The 20700-nt window shown below is 39.4% G+C and overlaps 1 protein-coding gene across 2 annotated transcripts; it reads right to left on the bottom strand.

Annotated features, from left to right (window-relative positions):
- Positions 1-4760: 4760 nt before the first annotated feature.
- Positions 4761-20293, bottom strand: LOC122565332. 2 transcript variants are annotated; one of them, XM_043721197.1, is made up of 5 exons: positions 19254-20293; positions 14481-14843; positions 10322-10642; positions 6533-6628; positions 4761-4875 (listed from the first exon to the last, which is right to left on the bottom strand). In XM_043721197.1, the coding sequence occupies exons 1-5, from the start codon at positions 19336-19338 to the stop codon at positions 4862-4864; spliced, it is 879 nt and encodes a 292-aa protein (XP_043577132.1). In that variant the 5' UTR covers positions 19339-20293; the 3' UTR covers positions 4761-4861. The 2 variants fall into 2 exon arrangements, with proteins under 2 accessions (XP_043577132.1, XP_043577131.1); XM_043721196.1 differs by having other exon boundaries at positions 4761-4879; positions 19254-20291.
- Positions 20294-20700: the final 407 nt, after the last annotated feature.

Below are 20700 nucleotides of genomic sequence, written 5' to 3'. Positions count from 1 at the left end.
TAGGAAACCTCTCCTGACCCAAAAGACACTGTCAGGAACATCACTGAGATCTTGGAGGTCATAGCTTGACATCTCTTCTGAGATGCTGTCTCCTCAGATTTTGGCCTCATCATCCATATCACTCAGTGTAAATCTTAAAACAATCAAATATGATATAATTTAATATAAATTATCTAGTCCTCTACTTTTGATTTTATTTCTGAGTTCTAAGCTGCTAGGTACTGTATACAAATATTTAGTAAAAGCTTTAGACTCTGTGTTCTCCTTTGTGAGTTGGTCATTGATCATAAACATTGATGTTCCCTTACCTACCAAGAAACTTCATACAGTTCAGTTCAGAAAATAAAGCATAATTTTAAATAAATAAGACACCTTGTTTAAAAAATCCAGGTATACAAAGACTCTGCTCTGAGACACATTCTAAGAAAATGCAAACAAATCCTTAGACCATAAAACCATAGGAAATGGGAACAAGAATAGACTATTTGGCCCCTCAAGGCTGCTCTGCTTTTCACTAGTATCATGACAGATCTGACAACCACTTCCTTGCCTTTTCCTTGAGCACTCTACCCCCACAGCTCCCTGTGACAAGGAGTTCCAAAGACTCACAACCCTCTGAGAGAAGAAATTCCTCTTCATGTCACTCTTATATTAGCGCTCTATAATTGAGACTGTGACCCCTGGTCATGGAGTCTCCCATGAGGTGAAACATCCTCTTAGCATTTACCCTGTCAAGCCCCGTAAGAACCCTATATGTTTCAGTGAGATCACCTCTCATTCTTTGCAATTTCAGTGAGTAGCATGCCAACCGTTTTTGTCTTTGCTCATAAGAGAAATCCCACCCGTCCAGGGATTATCCGAGTGAACCTTCTCTGAAATGCCTCCAATGAAATGAATTTTTTTTTAAAAGGGGACCAAAATTGCTCACTGTACTCGAGATGTGGTCTCACCAGCACCTTGTTCAGTTGTAGTAAGACTTCCCTACTCTTCTACTCCAACTCCCTTGAAATAAGGGCCAACATGCCATTAGCCTTCCTCAATACCTGCTGCGCTTGTGTGCTCGATCCTTCATTTAAGATCAGTTTTCAGAATCTTATAAACATTAGTATTAATTTTTTAAAAATACATCCCTTTATACAGTTATCAACAAAACGTGGCCAGTCAATACTAGAGATATACACTCAATAACTACACATCATCATGTCACCTACTAAATTAAGAACCCTAACTTCAGATCTGGATGCTGAAGCTCTAATGAAGACTCAACAAAGCAGAGGCACAGAGCTTATAACTTGAACAACTCAGTTGTAGTTTTACTACTTACTTCCTTCAACTAGCTGCCTAAGATCATGGCTCACACTTGGTACAACTACATTAGAAACAATCCTCCCAAAAATCTCACCCAAGTTTCTATACTTTATCTATGAGGTCTTGTGAGCATCAACGGGCCCAAGCAGTAAGTGGAAAGAGAATAATTCCAACCGCATCCTAACTGAGATCAATTCGTTCTTTAGCCATTGACTAAATTTTCAATATTTCTGATCCACTCCATCTTACTGAGGGGTACTGTAAGAGATGCGCAAATTCTCTTTTTAAATAATATTGTACTATGACGCATGATGGTTTGGATGGGAGGAAGGGAAATGAAACAGTGTGGTTACAAAGATAATTTTCGTCTGTTTATCTGTCATTAATCTGTCATTAATCTGTCATTTTTGCGTTGTGATCTCTGTACTTTCAAGCTTTTTATAACTTCAGCATCTGATGGGCATTAGTCTGTGGTTGGTTGGAAGCATAGTTTCTTAACCACTAACACATTCATTCTCACTTTGCAGTCCAACTCCTTAGTGTCGGCTGTATATTTTATCTCTATCATCATTACATACTCGATATCCAGTGTGCCTTGACCTATATAGTTTGTACCATCTCTTAGTTAAATCTGAACTTGTTTGCTCCACTTTCAGACTTTTTTCCAAGAAATTGCTCACTGACTGGAAAATTAAAAATTAATCAATTAACTATTTGACTCCTGAATTTTATTCATTGTTTTCAGTCCAACTGTTACTTGATTAATCTTTAAAGAAATATTTTCTCGATATTCAGTCCATTTTTGATTGCTAACAAAGTGAATGGAAATTTCATTGATATTGCTATCAAGTGGCACTGGCTCAGCAATATCCTGAGTGGAAAAGAATGCTCAGGGTTGTCCTTTTATAATCGCAATTCCTTGTTGATAATCCAGTGCAGTAATACAATTCAGGCAAAAAAAACCTATGACTAATTGTCCTTTTCCCCTTCTCATCCTGGTATCTGAAATTCCATCTGCCAAATCAAAGCAGCCTGTATTTCTGTAGTTAGGTTATTTTAATAGGCCTGGTACCTGCAAGAAGGGTATCTTTTAAAGTACTATCATGCAGCAATTACTCAACAGTAAATTTCTCACACACTCACTTCAGGTTCCAATGGTTCAACTCAACTTCAGAGCTTTTTTTGTTATTCATTCATGAGTTGAGGACATCACTGGCTGCACCAGCATTTATTGCCCATCCCCAGAGGGCAGTTAAGAGTCAACCACGTTGCTGTGGGTCTGGAGCCACACGTAGGTCAGACTAGGTAAGGATGACAGGTGAAAGTGAGCACTGCAGATGCTGGAGATCAGAGTCAAGAGTGTGGTGCTGGAGAAGCACAGCCGGTCAGACAGCATCCGAGGAGCAGGAAAATCGACGTTTCGCGCAAAAGGCCTTCATCAGGTATAGGTAAGGATGGCAGTTTCCTTGTGTACCTGCACATTAATGAACAATGTTTTTTTGCTGACAATCAGCAATGGATTCTCAGTCATCATTAGAGACTTGATTCTAAATTTTTATTGAATTCAAATTCCACCATAGCAGGATTTGAACCTCGGTCCCAGGAACATAACCTGGGTCTCTGGATTAACAATCCAGTGATAATACCACGAGGTCATCATGTCCCTAACACACAGAATAGTGTTAATGGTTGTTTTTTGATATGAAGAAAGGTTTGTAGTGGATATGTTTTGGAGAAGAATCATATTGGACTTGAAATGTTAACTCTGCTTCTCTCTCCACAGATACTGCCAGATTTGCTGAGTTTCTCTGTTTTTGCTTCAGATTTCTGGCATTGACATATCAAATCAACATTGACAAGTTGATGGTGTGCAGATAGGTGGCAGATGAAGTTTAAGTGTGAGACAATACAACAAACATGAAGAAACAGGATAAATAGAGAGTATTATTCCTAAGTGTGTGCAGGAGCAGAAGTAGGTGTATATGTGCATAAGTCATTAAATGCGATGGGATAAGTACACAAAACTATTTTTAAAAAACTTTCTAGGCTTCATTAATATAGGCGTGGCATATAAGATTATGCAGAACCTATAAAAGGCACCAGTTAGATCTCACCTGAAAGATTGTGTCCAGTTTTGGGAGCCACACTTTAGGAAGGATATGAATGTACTGGTGAGTAGGCAGAATAGGCTTACAAGACTGGCCCCAAGGTGAAAAACTTCAATAATGAGAATAGATCGGAGAAATTGGGACTGTTGTCCTTGGGGATGAGGAAGCTGAGGGGAAACTTAATAGAAGTTTTTGAAATCATGAGTGTTCTGGGCGCAGTAGACAGAGAGAAACTGTTTCCACTTGTAAAAGGATCAAAAATCAGCAGATACAATTTCCACATGTTTTGCAAAAGAAGTAAATACAAAGTGAGAAAAATCATTTTCACACTAAGACTACACCACAACACCCTCAATCTTCCACTTCGTACTGAGTCCATGGGCCATTTGGTTACTAGTACTCAAGGAGGAACCATGAGAAGAAATAATGGTCTTAACAAAATGTAATTTATTGCACTTTAGCAATAGGTAGAAGTTGCATTGACTCTGTGGAGCAGTTGTAGTGCCCCTAATCTGGACTGGAACACCTGGGTTCATGTCCCACCTGCCAAGGAGACATGCCAAAAGCATAGAGTTATAGAGTCACAGAGATGTACAGCACAGAAACAGACCCTTCGGTCCAACTTGTCCATGCCGACCAGATATCCTGACCTAATCTAGTCCCATTTGCCAGCACTAAACCCTTCCTATTCATATACCCATCACATGTCCAAACAGGCTGATTAAAAATAATGCTATTGACTAGTTAACATATTAACTAAGCCCATTATGAGATTCTTCTTTTCCCTGCCAAAGACTGTATTGGGGGGAGCTTTAAGTAATTTCTAACATTGAATTTTTAAGATCCATTGCATTTTGACTCAGGGAAGGGCACTACCAACTGAGCCATGGCTTAACTCCTGTACACAGCTTCACTATTAATGAAACATCACTACACAGTGGTCTCCAAGTCACTCCAAAAATAGAAATGATTTGTGGGCTGTTGTCATTTGGCACGACAGCAAATGGCTACAATCTGTTAATAAAACAAAATGTATATATGCCTGTTTATACTGTGTTATTATTCACTGAAAATGCAGATTAATAATTAGAGAGGTATTTGTCTTTTTGCTGAATTTTTCTCCTGGAAACTTATTCATGATACCCATGTACTGAGGCTCATGCTAATTTGTGGCAAAGGTGGAAAATGGAGCAGATTGGCTACATGTTATACTCCCTGACTTCCATCATCTGTGTTTATCACATGAAATACTGACCTATTTAAAAATATTTTAATAATAGCCAAAACATGATTTATAGCATATTATAAGTCAAGACACACCATTATTAAAGTGGATGTGTGAAGCAATTTATTTCTATGATTCCAAGTTGAGATCCATGCGAAGTGCAGCATTTCTCATTGATAAGCTTTTCATTTATTTTCTTCTTCACTACATTGTTCTCTCTTCAGATTTCTGCCACTGTCTGAAACAAATGAAAACATTTTGTTCACTTTTCTCTATTTGATGCAAGATTTTGAGATATCAGGCAAAGCAATATATTAGTTTCTTACGATGTTTATTTAAAAGTAGAACTCAAAAAAATGTATTCATTAGCATGCATGCACAATAATTGTCAGTTCTATGTAACAGAGATTACACAATCTGGGTGAAAAGTAGTCAGAAACTATATGTGGGTGAATATGTGTTTGTGCATTCAGTATGCACGAGTTAAGACTGTCCACAATTTAATGTTGTAATCTAATTGTACTGTCACTGTCTCTGTAGTCATCATAAATGGGATCCTACAAAATAGAATAAATCACGTGATTTACTGTCTAAGAGTCCTGTGCATTTCAGATTTCTTTTTAAAATAGTGATGCCTGCTGTTTAAAATGTATGCTGTTTAAAATGTATTCTGTAGCTGTCTGAATAGGAAAACATGTGCACCACTTCCTGCTGTACATACTCTGTAAGTATTTCCAGATTTAGGTCATTGAGCGCAAACAAGATTTGAAAGAATTAATTTCCCAACTTCAGTCTGCTCACAGCTCAGAGCTGAGTTCTGCACAAATAAAAGGCAATGAAACCTTCAAAATAAAATTAAATGTCTCCTGAGTGTAACAAGGTAGACCTTAAAAACTCTGACAGTGTACTTCTTGGGTGCACTGGTGTTATGCTGACATGGGACAGGTAGAAAATATAATTGACTATTTGCTCAGACACATTTTACCTTTGTTCAACATATGATAGTAATCTCTATTACTAGAGGCATAGTAATGTCTATAAATGTACAACTGTCTTGTAAATGTACTTTTCTGAACTCTATTTCAGGAGCATTGATTGCGTCTGAGCCAAAAGATCTAGTTTCAAATCTCACTTATGGACTTGATGGCCAGGAAAGTATGTTCATAGAGCAGCTGAACATGCAGAGTATCATCCCAAAAATCATTTTGATTAGTTTACAGCAGGCAGTAAAAGCGGAACAGTCTCCTGGTCAGGCAAGGCTGTTGTGGAGTGGCCTCCCCCTTCAAGCTAAAGTCTCTGGCAATAGACTGGCAACATGTTCCTGAAAAAGCAAGGCATGGAAATGGACATTAGCATGTCCTGCATCCCCCTTCACGTATCACAAGGCACAGCAGAAGTATGTGAATCAAATCTTTTTCTTAATCTGACAAACAAGTTGCCTCTTCAGAGAGTTAAAGCATTGTTGCTGCAGGTGACAATGATTTGACATTTTAAAAATGTCATATTGATATGGTTGTGGACCCCAGCTATAAATTAGACAGATGTCTCTCAATGAACATTTCAAATGCGCTAAGAGACTGAGAAACAGATCGCCACAATATATGGATTAAAAAAAACTTCCGTCTAGTTTGCATAATTGTCAGCCTTGGATCTGTCCAAGTTTTATAAGTTGAGTCAGTAGATTGTGAGCTAAGAATTTTTAAAAAAATCAATTTGTTCTTTGGGGTTCTTGCTCTTCATGAGTTGACTCGTTCCTTACATTACACAGAACAAGAGCTGTGAAGTGTTTTTGAACATCCTCTGGTTTTAAAAAAAGAACTACAGACAGGGAGTGTCGTGCTTCATAAACAACACAATTACTGGCCGTCCCTTTGATGGCGGTAATGCTTACCATTTCTGTTTGCAAATCCAACTGCCACAACAATCACCAAGACAACAGCTTTGCAGGCAATGAGCAGAGAAGTGTTCAACAGGGTGTGGTTGAATGCTGGAAAAATTAGAAAACCGTAATGATGAAACATTAATGACGAGAATTTTTTAAATTTTGAGCATTAGAGGAATCCCAACTTTCAACTCTCGGACTCAGACTAATACTTGTTAAGTGCAGAACAAGGTCATTAGGCCTATCCTGTTAACATTAGTGAACAAAGATCTGACCACACCAATCCCATATTTTAGCTTGTACCTCATAGCCCTGGAGGCTATGACAAACCAATTAAATATCGAAATATTGCTTAAATATTACCAGAGTTTCTGATTCAACTACTCTTTCAGCCAGTGAGCTCCAGACTCCCACTGTCTTTTTTTTTAGATTTGATTACAGTGTGGAAACAGGCCCTTCGGCCCAACAAGTCCACACCGACCCGCCGAAGCGAAACCCACCCATACCCCTACATTTACCCCTTACCTAACACTACGGGCAATTTAGTATGGCCAATTCACCTGACCCTGCACATCTTTGGACTGTGGGAGGAAACCGGAGCACCCGGAGGAAACCCACGCAGACACGGGGAGAACGTGCAAACTCCACACAGTCAGTCGCCTGAGGCGGGAATTGAACCCGGGTCTCTGGCGCTGTGAGGCAGCAGTGCTAACCACTGTGCCACCGTGCCGCCCATTTAGACATTTACCTTCTGGTTGAAAAACTCTCATTAGCCCTCCTTGTTGCCTTTGACCTCTTACCTTGAATTGATGCCTCCTGCTTATTGACCCCTTCACCAATAGCTGAAGGACTTGCCATCTATATCGCTCATAATCTTATACACCTTGATCAGGTCCCCTCTCAACCTTTGTTCATCCAAAGAAATTACCCTCGACTATCCAATCTTTCTTCATAGCTCAAACCTCTTAGCTAAGCAGCATTCTGGTTAATCTTCTCTGTATCCTCCCTGGTGCAACCTCATTCTTCCTATAACATTGCGACCAGAACTGCACCCAGTAGTCCAGTTTTATCCTCACTAAAGTTTTATACAAGTGCTCAGTGTTATTTTCACCTCCATATACAGCATATTTTAAGTTGGAAGCTACACAAACAAGTTATGTTTTTTAATCATTCATGAAATGTGATTAGATTACTTACAGTGTGGAAACAGGCCCTTCGGCCCAACAAGTCCACCCAGACCCATTCCCCTACACCTAACACTACGGGCAATTTAGCATGGCCAATTCACCTAACCTGCACATCTTTTGGACTGTGGGAGGAAACCGGAGCACCCGGAGGAAACCCACGCAGACACGGGGAGAATATGCAAACTCCACACAGACAGTCGCCCAAGGTGGGAACTGAACCCAGGTCTCTGGCGCTGTGAAGCAGCAGTGCTAACCACTGTACCACCGTGCCGACCTAATGTGATATTGTCCATCCCTGGACAAGGTGGTGGTGAGCTGTCTTCTTGAACTGCTGCAGTTCTTGGGGTAGTGTACCCTCACACTGCTGGAGGAAGATGCAGGATATTGATTTCCAGCGATTATGACATAACAGCAGTATAGTTCCAAGTCGGGTTGCTGCATGGCTTGGAGGTGATGGTATTCTCATGCAGTTGCTCTCATTGTCATTCTGGGTGGGAGAGGTCACAGGTTTGGAATGTATTGTCTGAGGAAGTTGCTGCAGTGTAGTATTTTGTAGATGGTACACACAGCTGTCACTGTGCATTGATGGTGAAGGGAGTAAATACTGAACATGATGGATGTGTGTCAATCAAGTCAACTAATTTGTCCTAACTAGTGTAAGCTTCTTGCAGGTGTTTGGAGAATCACCCATTTCTCTTTCATCAAACTGACTGACTCTGTAAGGTAAGAAGCGTGTGCAATCTCTTATCATGCTCAGTAAAATGTTTCCTTAATGCCCTGCATTTACTCTACCATCCCCCATCCCTTTTCCAAGCTTTTTATTCTAATTCTTTTTCTATTTTCTTGCATGGAGACATGGCTACTATTCCTTAAATCCCTCCTCAATCAACCTCGAACCACTAATGTATCACCCAATCCCATTTCCACTTTGTATTGGTTTCTTTTCCCGTGACACGAGCCCCACCCTTTCAAAGTTGTACTTTGTGAATTCTCTCTATCATAAACAAACATTAACTCATTTGCACTGCCCAGTCATTTCTCCTTGAAGATCTTTGGTTGTGTTATCACTCGTATAACAAATAAAATCCTACCGGGCAGATAACAACAAAGTTGCATTATCATAACCACTGTGTACCATTATTCCTACTGTCCTCAGTCTCCCCTTGAGGTTTGACACAGAGGAACACATTGTTCTTCTCCATTGTCCAGCTTTTATGGGACACCAATGGCATACTTCCATTTCTACTTGCCTGAATGCAACGAATACTTAGGCAGTAATGGTTTCTCTTCCTGCAACTGGCATTACCTTTGGAGTCATGAAATGGTCTATCCTGGCCTTCTTCATTTTCCTCAGACAATTCTTTGATTTCATGATTTCGTATGCTTACTGATAACACCCACTTTTCAAATCTAATGTTCATTTCTGTAGTGTCTGTTTGATGCTAAGTCATATGTTTCTCGAAATGAGCTTTGGGAAGACTGAAACCATTACAGGAACAGGAGCAAATGAATGAATACTTCAGAAATGAGGAGGACGTGGCCAAATGCCATGAATAAATGGTCTGGACACTGACAAGGAGTTGGTCACGAGGTTCAGGCCCCGGAAAGTATCGCGTGCATCTCCAACCTGTTGTACTGCATCAAAATAGACATTGAAGGCAAAGGCTACAGTGCCTCCCACAGGCCTCATGAGATCGGGAAAGTGGAGTTGAAGCCCAAGGACAGGCATATTGATATCAAGTGGTGGAGCAAGTTAGATGGGCTGTTTACAGATTCATTAATGCCCTGATTGTCTAATGTCACTCAGATAGGGCATTGGGCAATGTGTTTATTGTATTACATATTATTATCACAAAAAGGTAAATTTGTAGAGACCTAACTTGCTCCACCACTTGATATCAACATGTCTGTTCTTGGGCTTCAATTCCACTTTCCAGTCCACCACCCCCCTCTCTAAAGTCTGCTGATTCGCTGAGAGGCAAAACAAACCTGTCTATCTTAGCCTTAAACATGTTTAATAAGAGTATTCTTAATCCTAGAGGCTAGAGAATTCACATCTCTAAATGGATTCTGTTCTCTTCATTTTAGTCTTCAATGATTGTGCCCTTATCCTAAGACTGTGCCCAGTCATTTATTTGAATTGCCACCATTCTGCCAAAATCATGGATAACATTTGTGATCTTAATGTGATTGAGCTATTTTCCAGAAGAGAGGATAAACAGAAATGGTTAGATTTCAGGCAATGAAACCAAATCCCAGTGAATTGTTCTACCAGGCTGACTGTTCATGGTTACCTTCCTGCAGCTGGTACTATTGTACTTTCTTCATGTAATAAGATTTACTTCTTCATCATTCAAAACTATACTGTAGAGACTGCTTTGTACTGCAAAACTCAATAGAAAATGCCCTCAAAAAGAACGTAACATATTTCTACATTCTAATTCAAGGTCACAGAGAAGAGATTTCATGCTTAATAAGACAAGACACGATAATTTTCAAATACTGAAATTACATTTAAAAGCATAGATAGCTGAGACACTAATTGCAATGTTACATTAATATGTGGAGAATATGAGCTCCTTAAAGTTCGAATAAAATGAACATAACTCACCATATATTTGCACATTTATTGAGCCTCTTGCAATGATCTGTGATGACAAGTATGTAGCAGCACAGCAGTAATAATTTCCAGCATCTTCATTTTGAAGTTTGGAAAGAATCAGTGTCAAATTATGTCTATCTCTTTCCATTGATTCATTGTGGATACTGTTGCTGTTCATTGGCATTGACTGGCTACAGTTTTCATTGTCCTTTGTCCAAAATACTTTCAGTATGTTATTCAAATTTTCATCAAATTTCACAGTACAGTGAAGCTTTAGGAAGCCTCCTTTTTGTCCTCTCATTTTGGAATTGGGAATAATCATCTTGAATTCTTAGGATTAAAAAATAAAACTGTGACCATAAGATCAAATGAGATGCATGTTTGTGTCTGACAGTATGAGACTGTCAGAAGCAGTGAAGTCTTACAACACAGATGGAGGGCAATCAGTCTGTTGTGTCTGTGCCAGGTCTTCAAATAAGCACCAATACCTGGTACTAATGTCCTGCTGTTTCTCCATCCTTGCCCTCTTAAATACCTTAGTTGAACCTGTCTACACCACGTTTCCAGGCAGTGCATTCCATACCCGAGCAACTCATTGAGTGTAGAAGAATTTTCTTAAATCACTTTTGTTTCTTTTGCAAATAATTTTAAATTTATGCCCTTTCCTTGTTCCTTTTAGAAGTGGGAACAGTTCCTCCCTATCTACTCAATCTTGCCCACTCATGATGTTGAAAACTCGATCGAATCTACTCTTAGCCTCCTTCTTTTCAAAGAGGACAGTCTCAATGTCATCAATCGATCTTCATAACTGAAATTCCTCATCCCTGGAACCATTCTTCTGATTTGCTTCTGCACTCTGTCCAATGTGTTCACATTATTCTGAAAATGGGGCACTTAGAACCATACACAATACTCCAACTGAGGTCTAACCAGTGTCTTGCACAAGTTCAATATCACCTCCTTGTTCTTATATTCCATGCCCCTATTAATAAAGCAGAGGATATAGCATGATTACCTCCTGCTCGCTCCACCTCTCCTGCCACCTTCAATGATCTTTGCATCCCCTTTAGAATGGTAGCGCTATTTAATATTTCCTTTCAATTTTTTTCCTATCAAGTTGCATCACTCCATACGTCTCTACATTGAAACTCATCTGCCAACAATCTGTCCAATCCACCAAATTGTTTATGTTGTTTTGGAGTTCTACACTGTTCTCCTCACAGTTCAAAACTCTTCCAAGCTTCAGGTCATCTGCAAACTTTGAAATTGCTTTCTGCACATGCCAGATCTAGATCATTTATATATATATCAGGAAAAGCAATAGCCCCCATACCAAATGCTGGTGAATTCCACTCTGAATCTTTCTCCAAGCCAAAAAATATTGATTGACCATTAAAGAAACACTTTCTGTTGGGTACCTCTTATATAGGGACTGACTTGGAGTACTTATCAGGAAAGAGGGGAGGAAAGGGGAGGATATAAGATGCTGGTAATGAAGTTCTGGGAAAGGGAATGGTTCCAGAAGGTGAAGGAAGGTAGCAAGGTGGAGAGTTCTGGGATGCAGTTCCATAACACATGGAGAGTGTGGCTGGAGGAATGGTTCCTGATACTGGGAATGAGGAGATTAGGACACATGCAGGAATGTTGAACTAAAGGGTATCACTGGTGTCTAGTGGGGCAAAGCTTGTTGAACATGAGAATGTGGATCTCTTAATTGTGCTTGGGCACAAGACAGTGTAGATTTTCAAGGCTGATGGTGCTCAGAGTGCTGGAAATCTGGTAAGTTACAGCACATTATGTAGAAAACTCAGAAGGAGAAAACTGGATCAAAAAACTTCAAGATGCTAGATGTATTGAATAAGGTCTCAACAGTGTTGGGGAAATGTACAGAAGATAGATGGCAATGTTTCAGAGGTGCTTGAAATCACACGTCGGGTGAGGTTAACATCATCTTAAACATCAGCAGATATGAGGACCAGCCTTATAGCAAGGTTCAGACCAAAGAAACCGAACAATCGCTTTACACCTCCACCTCCCTGAGATTGGCCTGTGTACCCTCTTCTCTTTTCCTGGATGGAAGTCCACCAAGTCCTCATCCATCAGAGTTCTCTGCCTCATTGAACTTATCATTCCACTCTTGTGCCAAATAACATGACATAGTGCAAACCCATATTTCTCAAAGCTATGCCCAGTTATTTGTGGAATTTAATCAGTCTTTGTTCCATCCCCTTTCCAGATGACTTCAGAAACTCACCAGATTGAGTCCCACAACTCTCAGTTTTCTCATTTTCTGTCGCTGACACATCTTTTCTGACAGTACCAACTTCAATGCCAGTGCTTCCAATGTGTTTTCTTTTTTTCCTATTGTGAGATTTCTCTGCCATACTGATTGTTTGGGCTCTCAATCTTGTCTGTTTAATGCCCCTTCTTTTCCCAGAACTATGACAAATTCCCTTTGTCCATACTTTCTAGCTATCAGCGTGCACACTTAACAGATCAACCTCCAACAGCTTTGCTCCATACAGCATAATGTCATCGCCAATTATATCTTCCTCTATCTTTCCAACTTTCTGAGGGACCATAATATCCTGGTCCACCTTTTACACATTCCCAACATTCCTACACCTCTTTTCAATGAATCTTCTCACAGGAGATGCAAACCTGGCCTTTTCACCTCTTTTCCTCTCACTGTTCAAGGCTCCAAACATTTCTTCCAGGGGCAAGTGAGTTCATTGTAATTCTTTCAGTATGGTGTAATGCACTGCTTAGCTCTGCTTACGTGCTGTATCCTCCACAGTTAGGAGAACAAGCAAAGATTGCATTTTGCTGAACACATCTGTCCAGTTAGTTATGAGCCAAAGTTTCCGATGGTCAATTTCATTTTTCCATTGCACTCTAACTGTGATCTCTCCAATCTTGCCCTCCTACACTTCAATGAAACTCAACAGAAACATGAAAATGTACCTCATCAGATACATTACTATCTTCCTGAGTAAAATACTGTGATCAACAATTGCATACAAAGGAACTGCTCATATTTTATCACTGACCAGCTATAAATAATGATTTCATTTTCATTTATACCTCTTTAAGATTTTCTACCTTGTTTAGCCCACTACTATCATATTTTTGCCTGTATTCCATTTGTCAGGTCTCATCATGATATTAAAACAAGGAACTGTGGATCTACAGTAATTCGTAGTGCATGAGAGAGAAAATTCAACACCTTCCACAGCATAGATTGTGGATTTTGAATAAGTGAGCTTTAGTTGACATCTGGTTTGATTGTGTCCTGAAACTGAGGAGGAGAAAAATAACCATAACTATTTGATGCTTTGTAAAATAATATATTGACAACTGTGGATGCTAGAAATCTGAAATGAAAACAGAAATTGCTGGTGAAACTCAGCAGATCTGGCAGCATCAGTAGGCAGAAAGTAGAGCTAATGTTTCGAATCCTGAGTCCAGTCCCGATGAAGAATCACCGGATTTGAAACATTAACTTTCTTCTCACAGATGCTGTCAGACTTGCTGAGTTTTTGTGTCACTTTATATCTCCTGCCTTGGACCTTATCACATAGACCTTTCCCTTTGTTCCTCCCCTGCTTTTGATGCTTCTGAAGTGCTAACAAACTATTCCACCCCCAACATCTTCCACTTTTTGTTAACTTTGTTCTCTCTTTCGAGATTTGCCTCCTCATTTCTGTTTGACTTCAGATTTCTATGTTTTCTGGTTAAGTGTGGCTCATCTATAACTAATCATGCTATAGCTTTGGAAATTCAATAGTACTACAACTATCCTGTCAACTGAATGCCAGTTATAAATTAAGCTTCAGGAAATGAAGCCACATAGCTGGCTGCAACCTGCTATCATTTAAATGGAGCAATACAGGCTCCTCTGCTGCAGAAAAGCTCTTGAACATGTACAGCTCTGTTGTGATGGTTACATAGCCAATGCATGCAGCATACCTGGCAGTTTCAGATATGACTGACTAGAAAATGTCTAAGATTGCATTGTACTATATATCCTTGGTTGAAAAATACAACAATAATCAAAAGCTTAAATGGAATTTGTTCAGAAAATTGAGCCTTGGACGTGTCTTGAAATTTCGCAACACTATACATTATACACTTGAAAAGCTTAAAATTGTTCTTTATTCATACTTACTTTTTACCAAAACTGTTATCATGTGGCCCATCACAGTAGCTGGACTGTAACTAGGGAGTTGGCCCTGACACTGATAGACTCCACGGTGGTTCATGTGAGCAGGGGAGATATGGAGGACAGAGGTCATTGTGCCTGGCCCAAAATGAGAGTAGGATGTGGTCCGATTGACAAATTCCTCCAGCTGAGATAACAATGTGCAACCTGTTGATGTCTGCTTACACCAGTTTAATTCTGGTACAGAGGAGCTGTTCCTACAGTAATTCATGGTGCATGAGAGAGAAAATTCACCGCCTTCCACAGCATAGATTGTGGATTTTGAATAAGCGAGTTTTAGTTGACACTTGGTTTGATTGTATCCTGAAACTGAGGAGGAGAAAAATAACAATAACTATTCGATGCTCTGTGAAGTAATAAATTGATAAAAATTAGTCAGTGTTATGAGTGTTTGAATAAAATGAATACATATGGTACTGAAGTGAATGAAGCAGACAGATCTACAACATTTGGCTAAAGGATAGGAAAAAAGTCGTGGTCACTTGCTATCTTGAAGAAAATAATATCCATTGTGACAAAAGTGATCAAGCTGCATTGAATGGAAATGAAGTTTCCATTTTTGTTATATTTCTTGTATCATTTTATGTGCTCTTTGAAAAGTGCAAAAAGATGATGTTGAGACTGAAGTTTCAAATAGCTTGAGTTATTAGATTAGATTCCCTACAGTGTGGAAACAGGCTCTTCAGCCCAAATCGACCCTCCAAAGAGTAACCCACCCCTCTCTGACTGATGCACCTATCACTATTCACCTAACCTGCACATCTTTGGACTGTGGAAGGAAACTGGAGCAGCCAGAGGAAACCCATGTAAACACAGGGAGAATGTGCAAACTCCACACAGTCACCCGAGGCTGGAATCGAACCTGGGACCCTGGTGCTGTGAGGCAGCAGTGCTAACCACTAAGCAACCATGCCACCAATAACTTTGAAGTTATTGTTAACTTCAAAGTCCATGAGTTAATTGTACAGGAACATAATGTGGGGGTGTTGGTGTTGGATGGGGGTGGACAAAGTCAGAAGTCACATGACACCAGGTTACAGTCCAACAGATTTATTTGAAACCACAAGCTTTTTGTTCACCTGATGGAAGAGCAAAAACTTGCAATTTCAAATAAACTTGTTGGAATAGAACCTAGTGTTGTGTGACTTCTGCCTTTGTACAGAAACAGACAAACATGGTATAGAAAGTGAAAGAAACTAAGATAGAGCACCAGGGAACTGTCTGCAACTAGACAATTATAGGCTTTTGATAGCATAGAGAAATATAATTATAGGTGTGAAGAAGCCATCTGCATTCTTCAAGCCTACCTCTTAAATCAGACCAGATAATATTATCTTTGGGGTTTTGTTAATTACTGCTTATGTACTTGGATATTACAAACTTTGAGGAGAAAATGAGGACTGCAGATGCTGGAGATCAGAGCTGAAAATGTGTTGCTGGAAAAGCGCAGCAGGTCAGGCAGCATCCAGGGAACAGGAGAATCGACGTTTCGGACATAAGCCCTTCTTCAGGAATGAGGAAAAAGGTTTGTTTTACTACTATGACTGAGGCCAGTGATTTCAAATTTTAACCTACTGGACAGTAAAAGGGGTTGAAAAATCAGTCTTTTTAAAAAATAAACGAAGCGGCGTAAACAGTGGTGGTCCCTGCCACACTCCAATCCAATACAGCTTGATCAATTTTTATTACTAAGAATGTAACATTCTAACAGTCTTCAAATTATTGAGTGACTACAACTTTGTTTGCTATCCTTCAGCCAAATTTCTATTCTTGTTGCAACAACACAAACACAAAATGTATCATGTACTATCCTTTCTACTTGGTTCACTTCACTATCATATGTGTTCACTTCACTCAGTTATATGCTTTATTTTACTCATCTTGAATAACCACATACACAGCATCCACTGTACACCTTTATCAGTTTGCTCTGCTATTTCTTGTAAGAGCTCATTATCCAGACAATGAAAATAGAATTGGAGCCAATGAAAATATTTTCAGATGGCAAAAGACATGTTTAACTATAAAATAATTTCAGAAAGACAATGGGTCAGTGCATTGCTTAGATAGATCTCAAAAGAAAATGGGCATGCTTTATTTATGTAGGGAAAATGAAAAAGGAAACATGCACTCATTCATAGAACTTTAAAATGAGAAGCAAAAATATAAGAATAGGAGGACAAATTGCTAAAGCTCTGAAAAAGGAAATGAGGTTGTTACTTTTTGAAAGAGAGGCATAGAGAGCAAAAGCAAATACATAATGTCAAGATATACAGGACTTATGTTTGACAATATTTACATTGTCATCATACTAATGAAAGAATTGCTTGAGACTGATACATTGAGAAGGCATTTAAGAGACACTACTGAGAAGTCTGGAGTTACATACCCACCGGAGATGGTAATTTTCTTCCCTAAAGGACATTAGTGTACCAGATGTGTCTCTATGTGGTCACCATAAGGTTAACTTTTAATTCAGATTTTAATGAATTCAAATTTCTGCCAAGGTGAGATTTAAACTCAGGTCCCCAGAACATTAACCTACAGAACTGGGTTACTTGTAACATCGGCACAATGCCACCACCTCCCTATAACAAGAAAGTAAATACATTGTTGTAATAGATTCTAATACATGGAATTACCTTCAATTCATGATCACCAGGGAAAAAGGTAGTAACTGGAGCCAAAAACAAAATAGTTTTAACCCTGGGTTGCCTCTGATGGGGCATACGCTAAGCTGACCTTATCAGAATTCACATGAAATTACAGATTGGAACAGAGTTGAATTTCGACCTGGACGCCCTCCTCTCTCGGCCTGCTTTCATTCTCTCCATCTTCTCTTCCCTATACTCTTTTCTTTCCTCTCTCTCACCCTTGCCCCTCTCTCCACACCCAGCCTCTTTCTCTTACTCCTCTCACTCTGTACCTTACTCTGCCTTCCCCATGGGGCTTTGCACCCCAAAGCTTTCCACCAACACTATCATCCCACAAACAAGCATTTCACATTGAAATGAAAGTGGCTATGTTTTTTTCCCAATGAGATTCAAATCCAATTTGGCAAAAGGCGATTTCTTTTTAGAAAACTGAATGGAAGAATAATCAGCGGGAGGGTCAGCCTATCACTCCCCCTCCATTCAACTCTCATAATCTTCTCCCTGTGGTGTGACTGTCATCTCCTCCCTTGTTTTCTCAGCCAGTGTCTCCTTGAAAGCCTCCCAATCCCAAAGCTGGTCCAATGACTCCAGGCCAAGGGCTATTCACTGTTTTTCCAAATACAGACTGCCTCTGTTCCATGTATGCTGATCATAGCCTCACCAGTAAGGCCTGCAGCAGTACACGTGGGAGAGCAAGGGCCTCTGATGGAAGCAGCAACTATTTGCAAAACCTTTCTCTTCTCCCTCACTGCACGTGAAACTCTGGCTTCAAATAAAACATATAAAACTTTCACTTTACATCATTTTTTCCTGGTGTATCATACATCTTGTGTAATATTGTATAATTATTGGTGGGAACCCTCTGAATGAACTGTATGATGTGCTCTAATGAGCCATTTGTGACCTGCTGACCGTAGGTTGGGTGCCCTTACAAGATCAAGGTTTATGTAAAGATTTGTAGCTCATGTGCCAGTTGCCGTGGTTGTGGGTGTGTTTGCCGAGCTGGGAAATTGATTTGCAGATGCTGTGTCCCCTTATTAGGTGACATCTTCAGTGCTTTGGAGTGTCCTGTGAAGCGCTGCTGTACTGTCTCTTTTGGAATTTACTTGATTCCATTCCTGCAGCTTCCAGTTGCTGGTTCCGGTCATTTGTTGCAGTGCTTGGTATATTGGGTCTAGGTCAGTGTGTTTGAAGCACTGAAGATGTCACCTAGACAGAGGATGAAATGTCTGCAAATCAACTACCCAGCTCCGCGTACATACTTACATACTGGAAGATTTTAGAAAGGTAAAGCCACCAAAACTTTGCCAGGCCACAGAGCCAATCTCCTGTATTAGAGACAGACAGTTGACTAGTATGGTTAACCTGAGCATCACCACCACTGAGGATAGGGAGAGATTGAGAAGGAGAATACTTCATGGTAACCTCAGCCAGTGCAGGAATTGAACTCCCATTGCTAGTATCACTGACATCGCAAACTAGCCATCCAGCCAACTGACCTGACAAACCCCAGAAACTGATTTCATGAAGACGTAGGAAATGGTTTGGACTAATTGCTTATGGAAAACCAACATGGGTACAAATGGCATCCTTCCGTGTTATTATAAAATTTTATAATTTTAGATACTTTAGTGGAGCATAAATTTCAATTACATTTTTCATGAAATAAATTTATTTGTTACATACTCTAAGAAAAGTCTTTAATATTATTTAAGAGTGAACAAACTCAAAGTAAACCAGCACAATCTTTTTCACAAACCAAGAAAACATAATGAAAGCTAATAGAGTATGCAATCGTTTAATAGTTCAAATATAACTGCATGCAATTGTTTGAGTGTTACAAAACATGGTTTTCCTATGTATTAGCAAAGGCTATTTGAACATTGAACAGAAAGATTGAAGTTACAATGTGGAGTTTTAGCAAATTGGGTGAAGGATAGTTAAAAGAACTCTTCCACATGGAAATATTTACAATCCTATTGTTTTGATAACAAAGTATTTACAAAAAAACATCATTTGTGAGGCTTGAAGTCATTGAATTACTGAATTTTACAAATATGCCTACCTTGTACAGTGGACATCCACCAAGTAATTAACAAGAATACGTTGCTGAGAGGCAACACTACACACTTAGGCTGTTGACGTTCCATCTTGGCTGTTTTCAAAGTGCTATGTTCAGTACAAGTTTTGCTTTAAACAAATGTTTGTCCACAAAAGCAACCCTCACAGCACTGTGTTTTCTTTTGTTGCCTGAACTCGAAGATGGGACGAAGGACAATATTTTGCTGCGAACAGGAAGTGGCTTTTTAAAAAAAATTAAAACAATGCAATCTTATCATCAGTTGATGAGTATGAATGCGATCTTTTCACATGCTCAACTTTCTATTTAAATTTTAATGACTTCACATCCTTCAGAACGAGGCAATCTTTTCTTTTTTTTTAAATTGCATTACTTGCTAAAGTATTCTTCTATTCATCTGGAACTAAAGTAAGCTGGTTAAAATATCTAACAGGTTTCATTTATTGCTTAAGGTGGTGTGCTTTAATAGCGTAGCTGTGAAATTACTATTCGAGGACTGCATTTATAAAGCACCTCTCAAAATACTTCACAATCAAAGAAATAGTTTAGAGGTGTGTTTGCTGTTGGAGTATAAAGTCCCCTCTGGGTTTATTGATTGAATCCCTCAACTGAGGAGCAATTAGACAAGGTCTGTGGCCATAAGTTTAAATTTGCTTTTGCTATAAAAAATGCATTCATGAACTTTTCAGTGGTTGATAATAGAGAAGCCATACATGCAGCAGGATGTCTAGTACTGATACAGAATAAATTAAGGATCAGGAAATCAAAGATCCTTATCACCAGATCTCAGTCTGAGACATGCCATGTTGCATTCTCTAACTGGTCCTTTTACATTAGTGCAGTGTATTCATTAACCCAGTACGCTGACAACAGTGAGACAAGGATGGGCACAATGTTTTTAAACATTAAATGGACAGTAACAGGATGACACACTCTCAACTATCCAGGATGCAAGCTCACAAAAGCTAAACTGCAGAACTTGTCAATACTGCACCGTATTTTCTTAAAATGATCAGTAGAGTCATAGAGTATGGAAATAGACCCTTAAGTCCAACTCATCCATACCGACCAGATATCGCAATCTGACCCAGTCCCATTTTCCAGCATTTGGCCCATATCCCTCTAAACCCTACCTGTTCATATAAGGAGGCCTGTTAAATGCAAATGTACCCACCTCCAACACTTTCTCTGGCAGCTCATCCATACACACATCACCCTCAACGGGAAAGGCACCCCTCAAATTCATTTAAAATTTTTCCCCTCTCACTTTAAACCTATGCCCTTGATTTGGACTCGCCCCACTCCAGGAAAAATACCTTGGCTATTCATGCTACACCTGCCCCTCATGAGTAGATTGAGAATTGAGGTGAATATCTGTTCTCCAGACAATAATCATCACTTATTAATTTTCTACATCTCTATTACTTGTAAA

The sequence above is a fragment of the Chiloscyllium plagiosum genome, chromosome 31 (assembly GCF_004010195.1).
Source record: "Chiloscyllium plagiosum isolate BGI_BamShark_2017 chromosome 31, ASM401019v2, whole genome shotgun sequence".
Lineage (NCBI taxonomy): Eukaryota > Metazoa > Chordata > Chondrichthyes > Orectolobiformes > Hemiscylliidae > Chiloscyllium > Chiloscyllium plagiosum.
This window is presented reverse-complemented; position numbering and strand designations above follow the sequence as displayed.

Bases quoted from the DNA above. Each gene is read 5' to 3' on its own strand.
- LOC122565332 (XM_043721196.1), bottom strand. From the start codon at position 19,338: ATGGAACGTCAACAGCCTAAGTGTGTAGTGTTGCCTCTCAGCAACGTA. The intron at 10,643-14,480 runs GTAAGTATGAAT...TTTAATCCTAAG, and splicing joins GATAACAGTTTTGGTAAAAA to AATTCAAGATGATTATTCCC. The intron at 6,629-10,321 runs GTGAGTTATGTT...TAATTTTTCCAG, and splicing joins AATAAATGTGCAAATATATG to CATTCAACCACACCCTGTTG.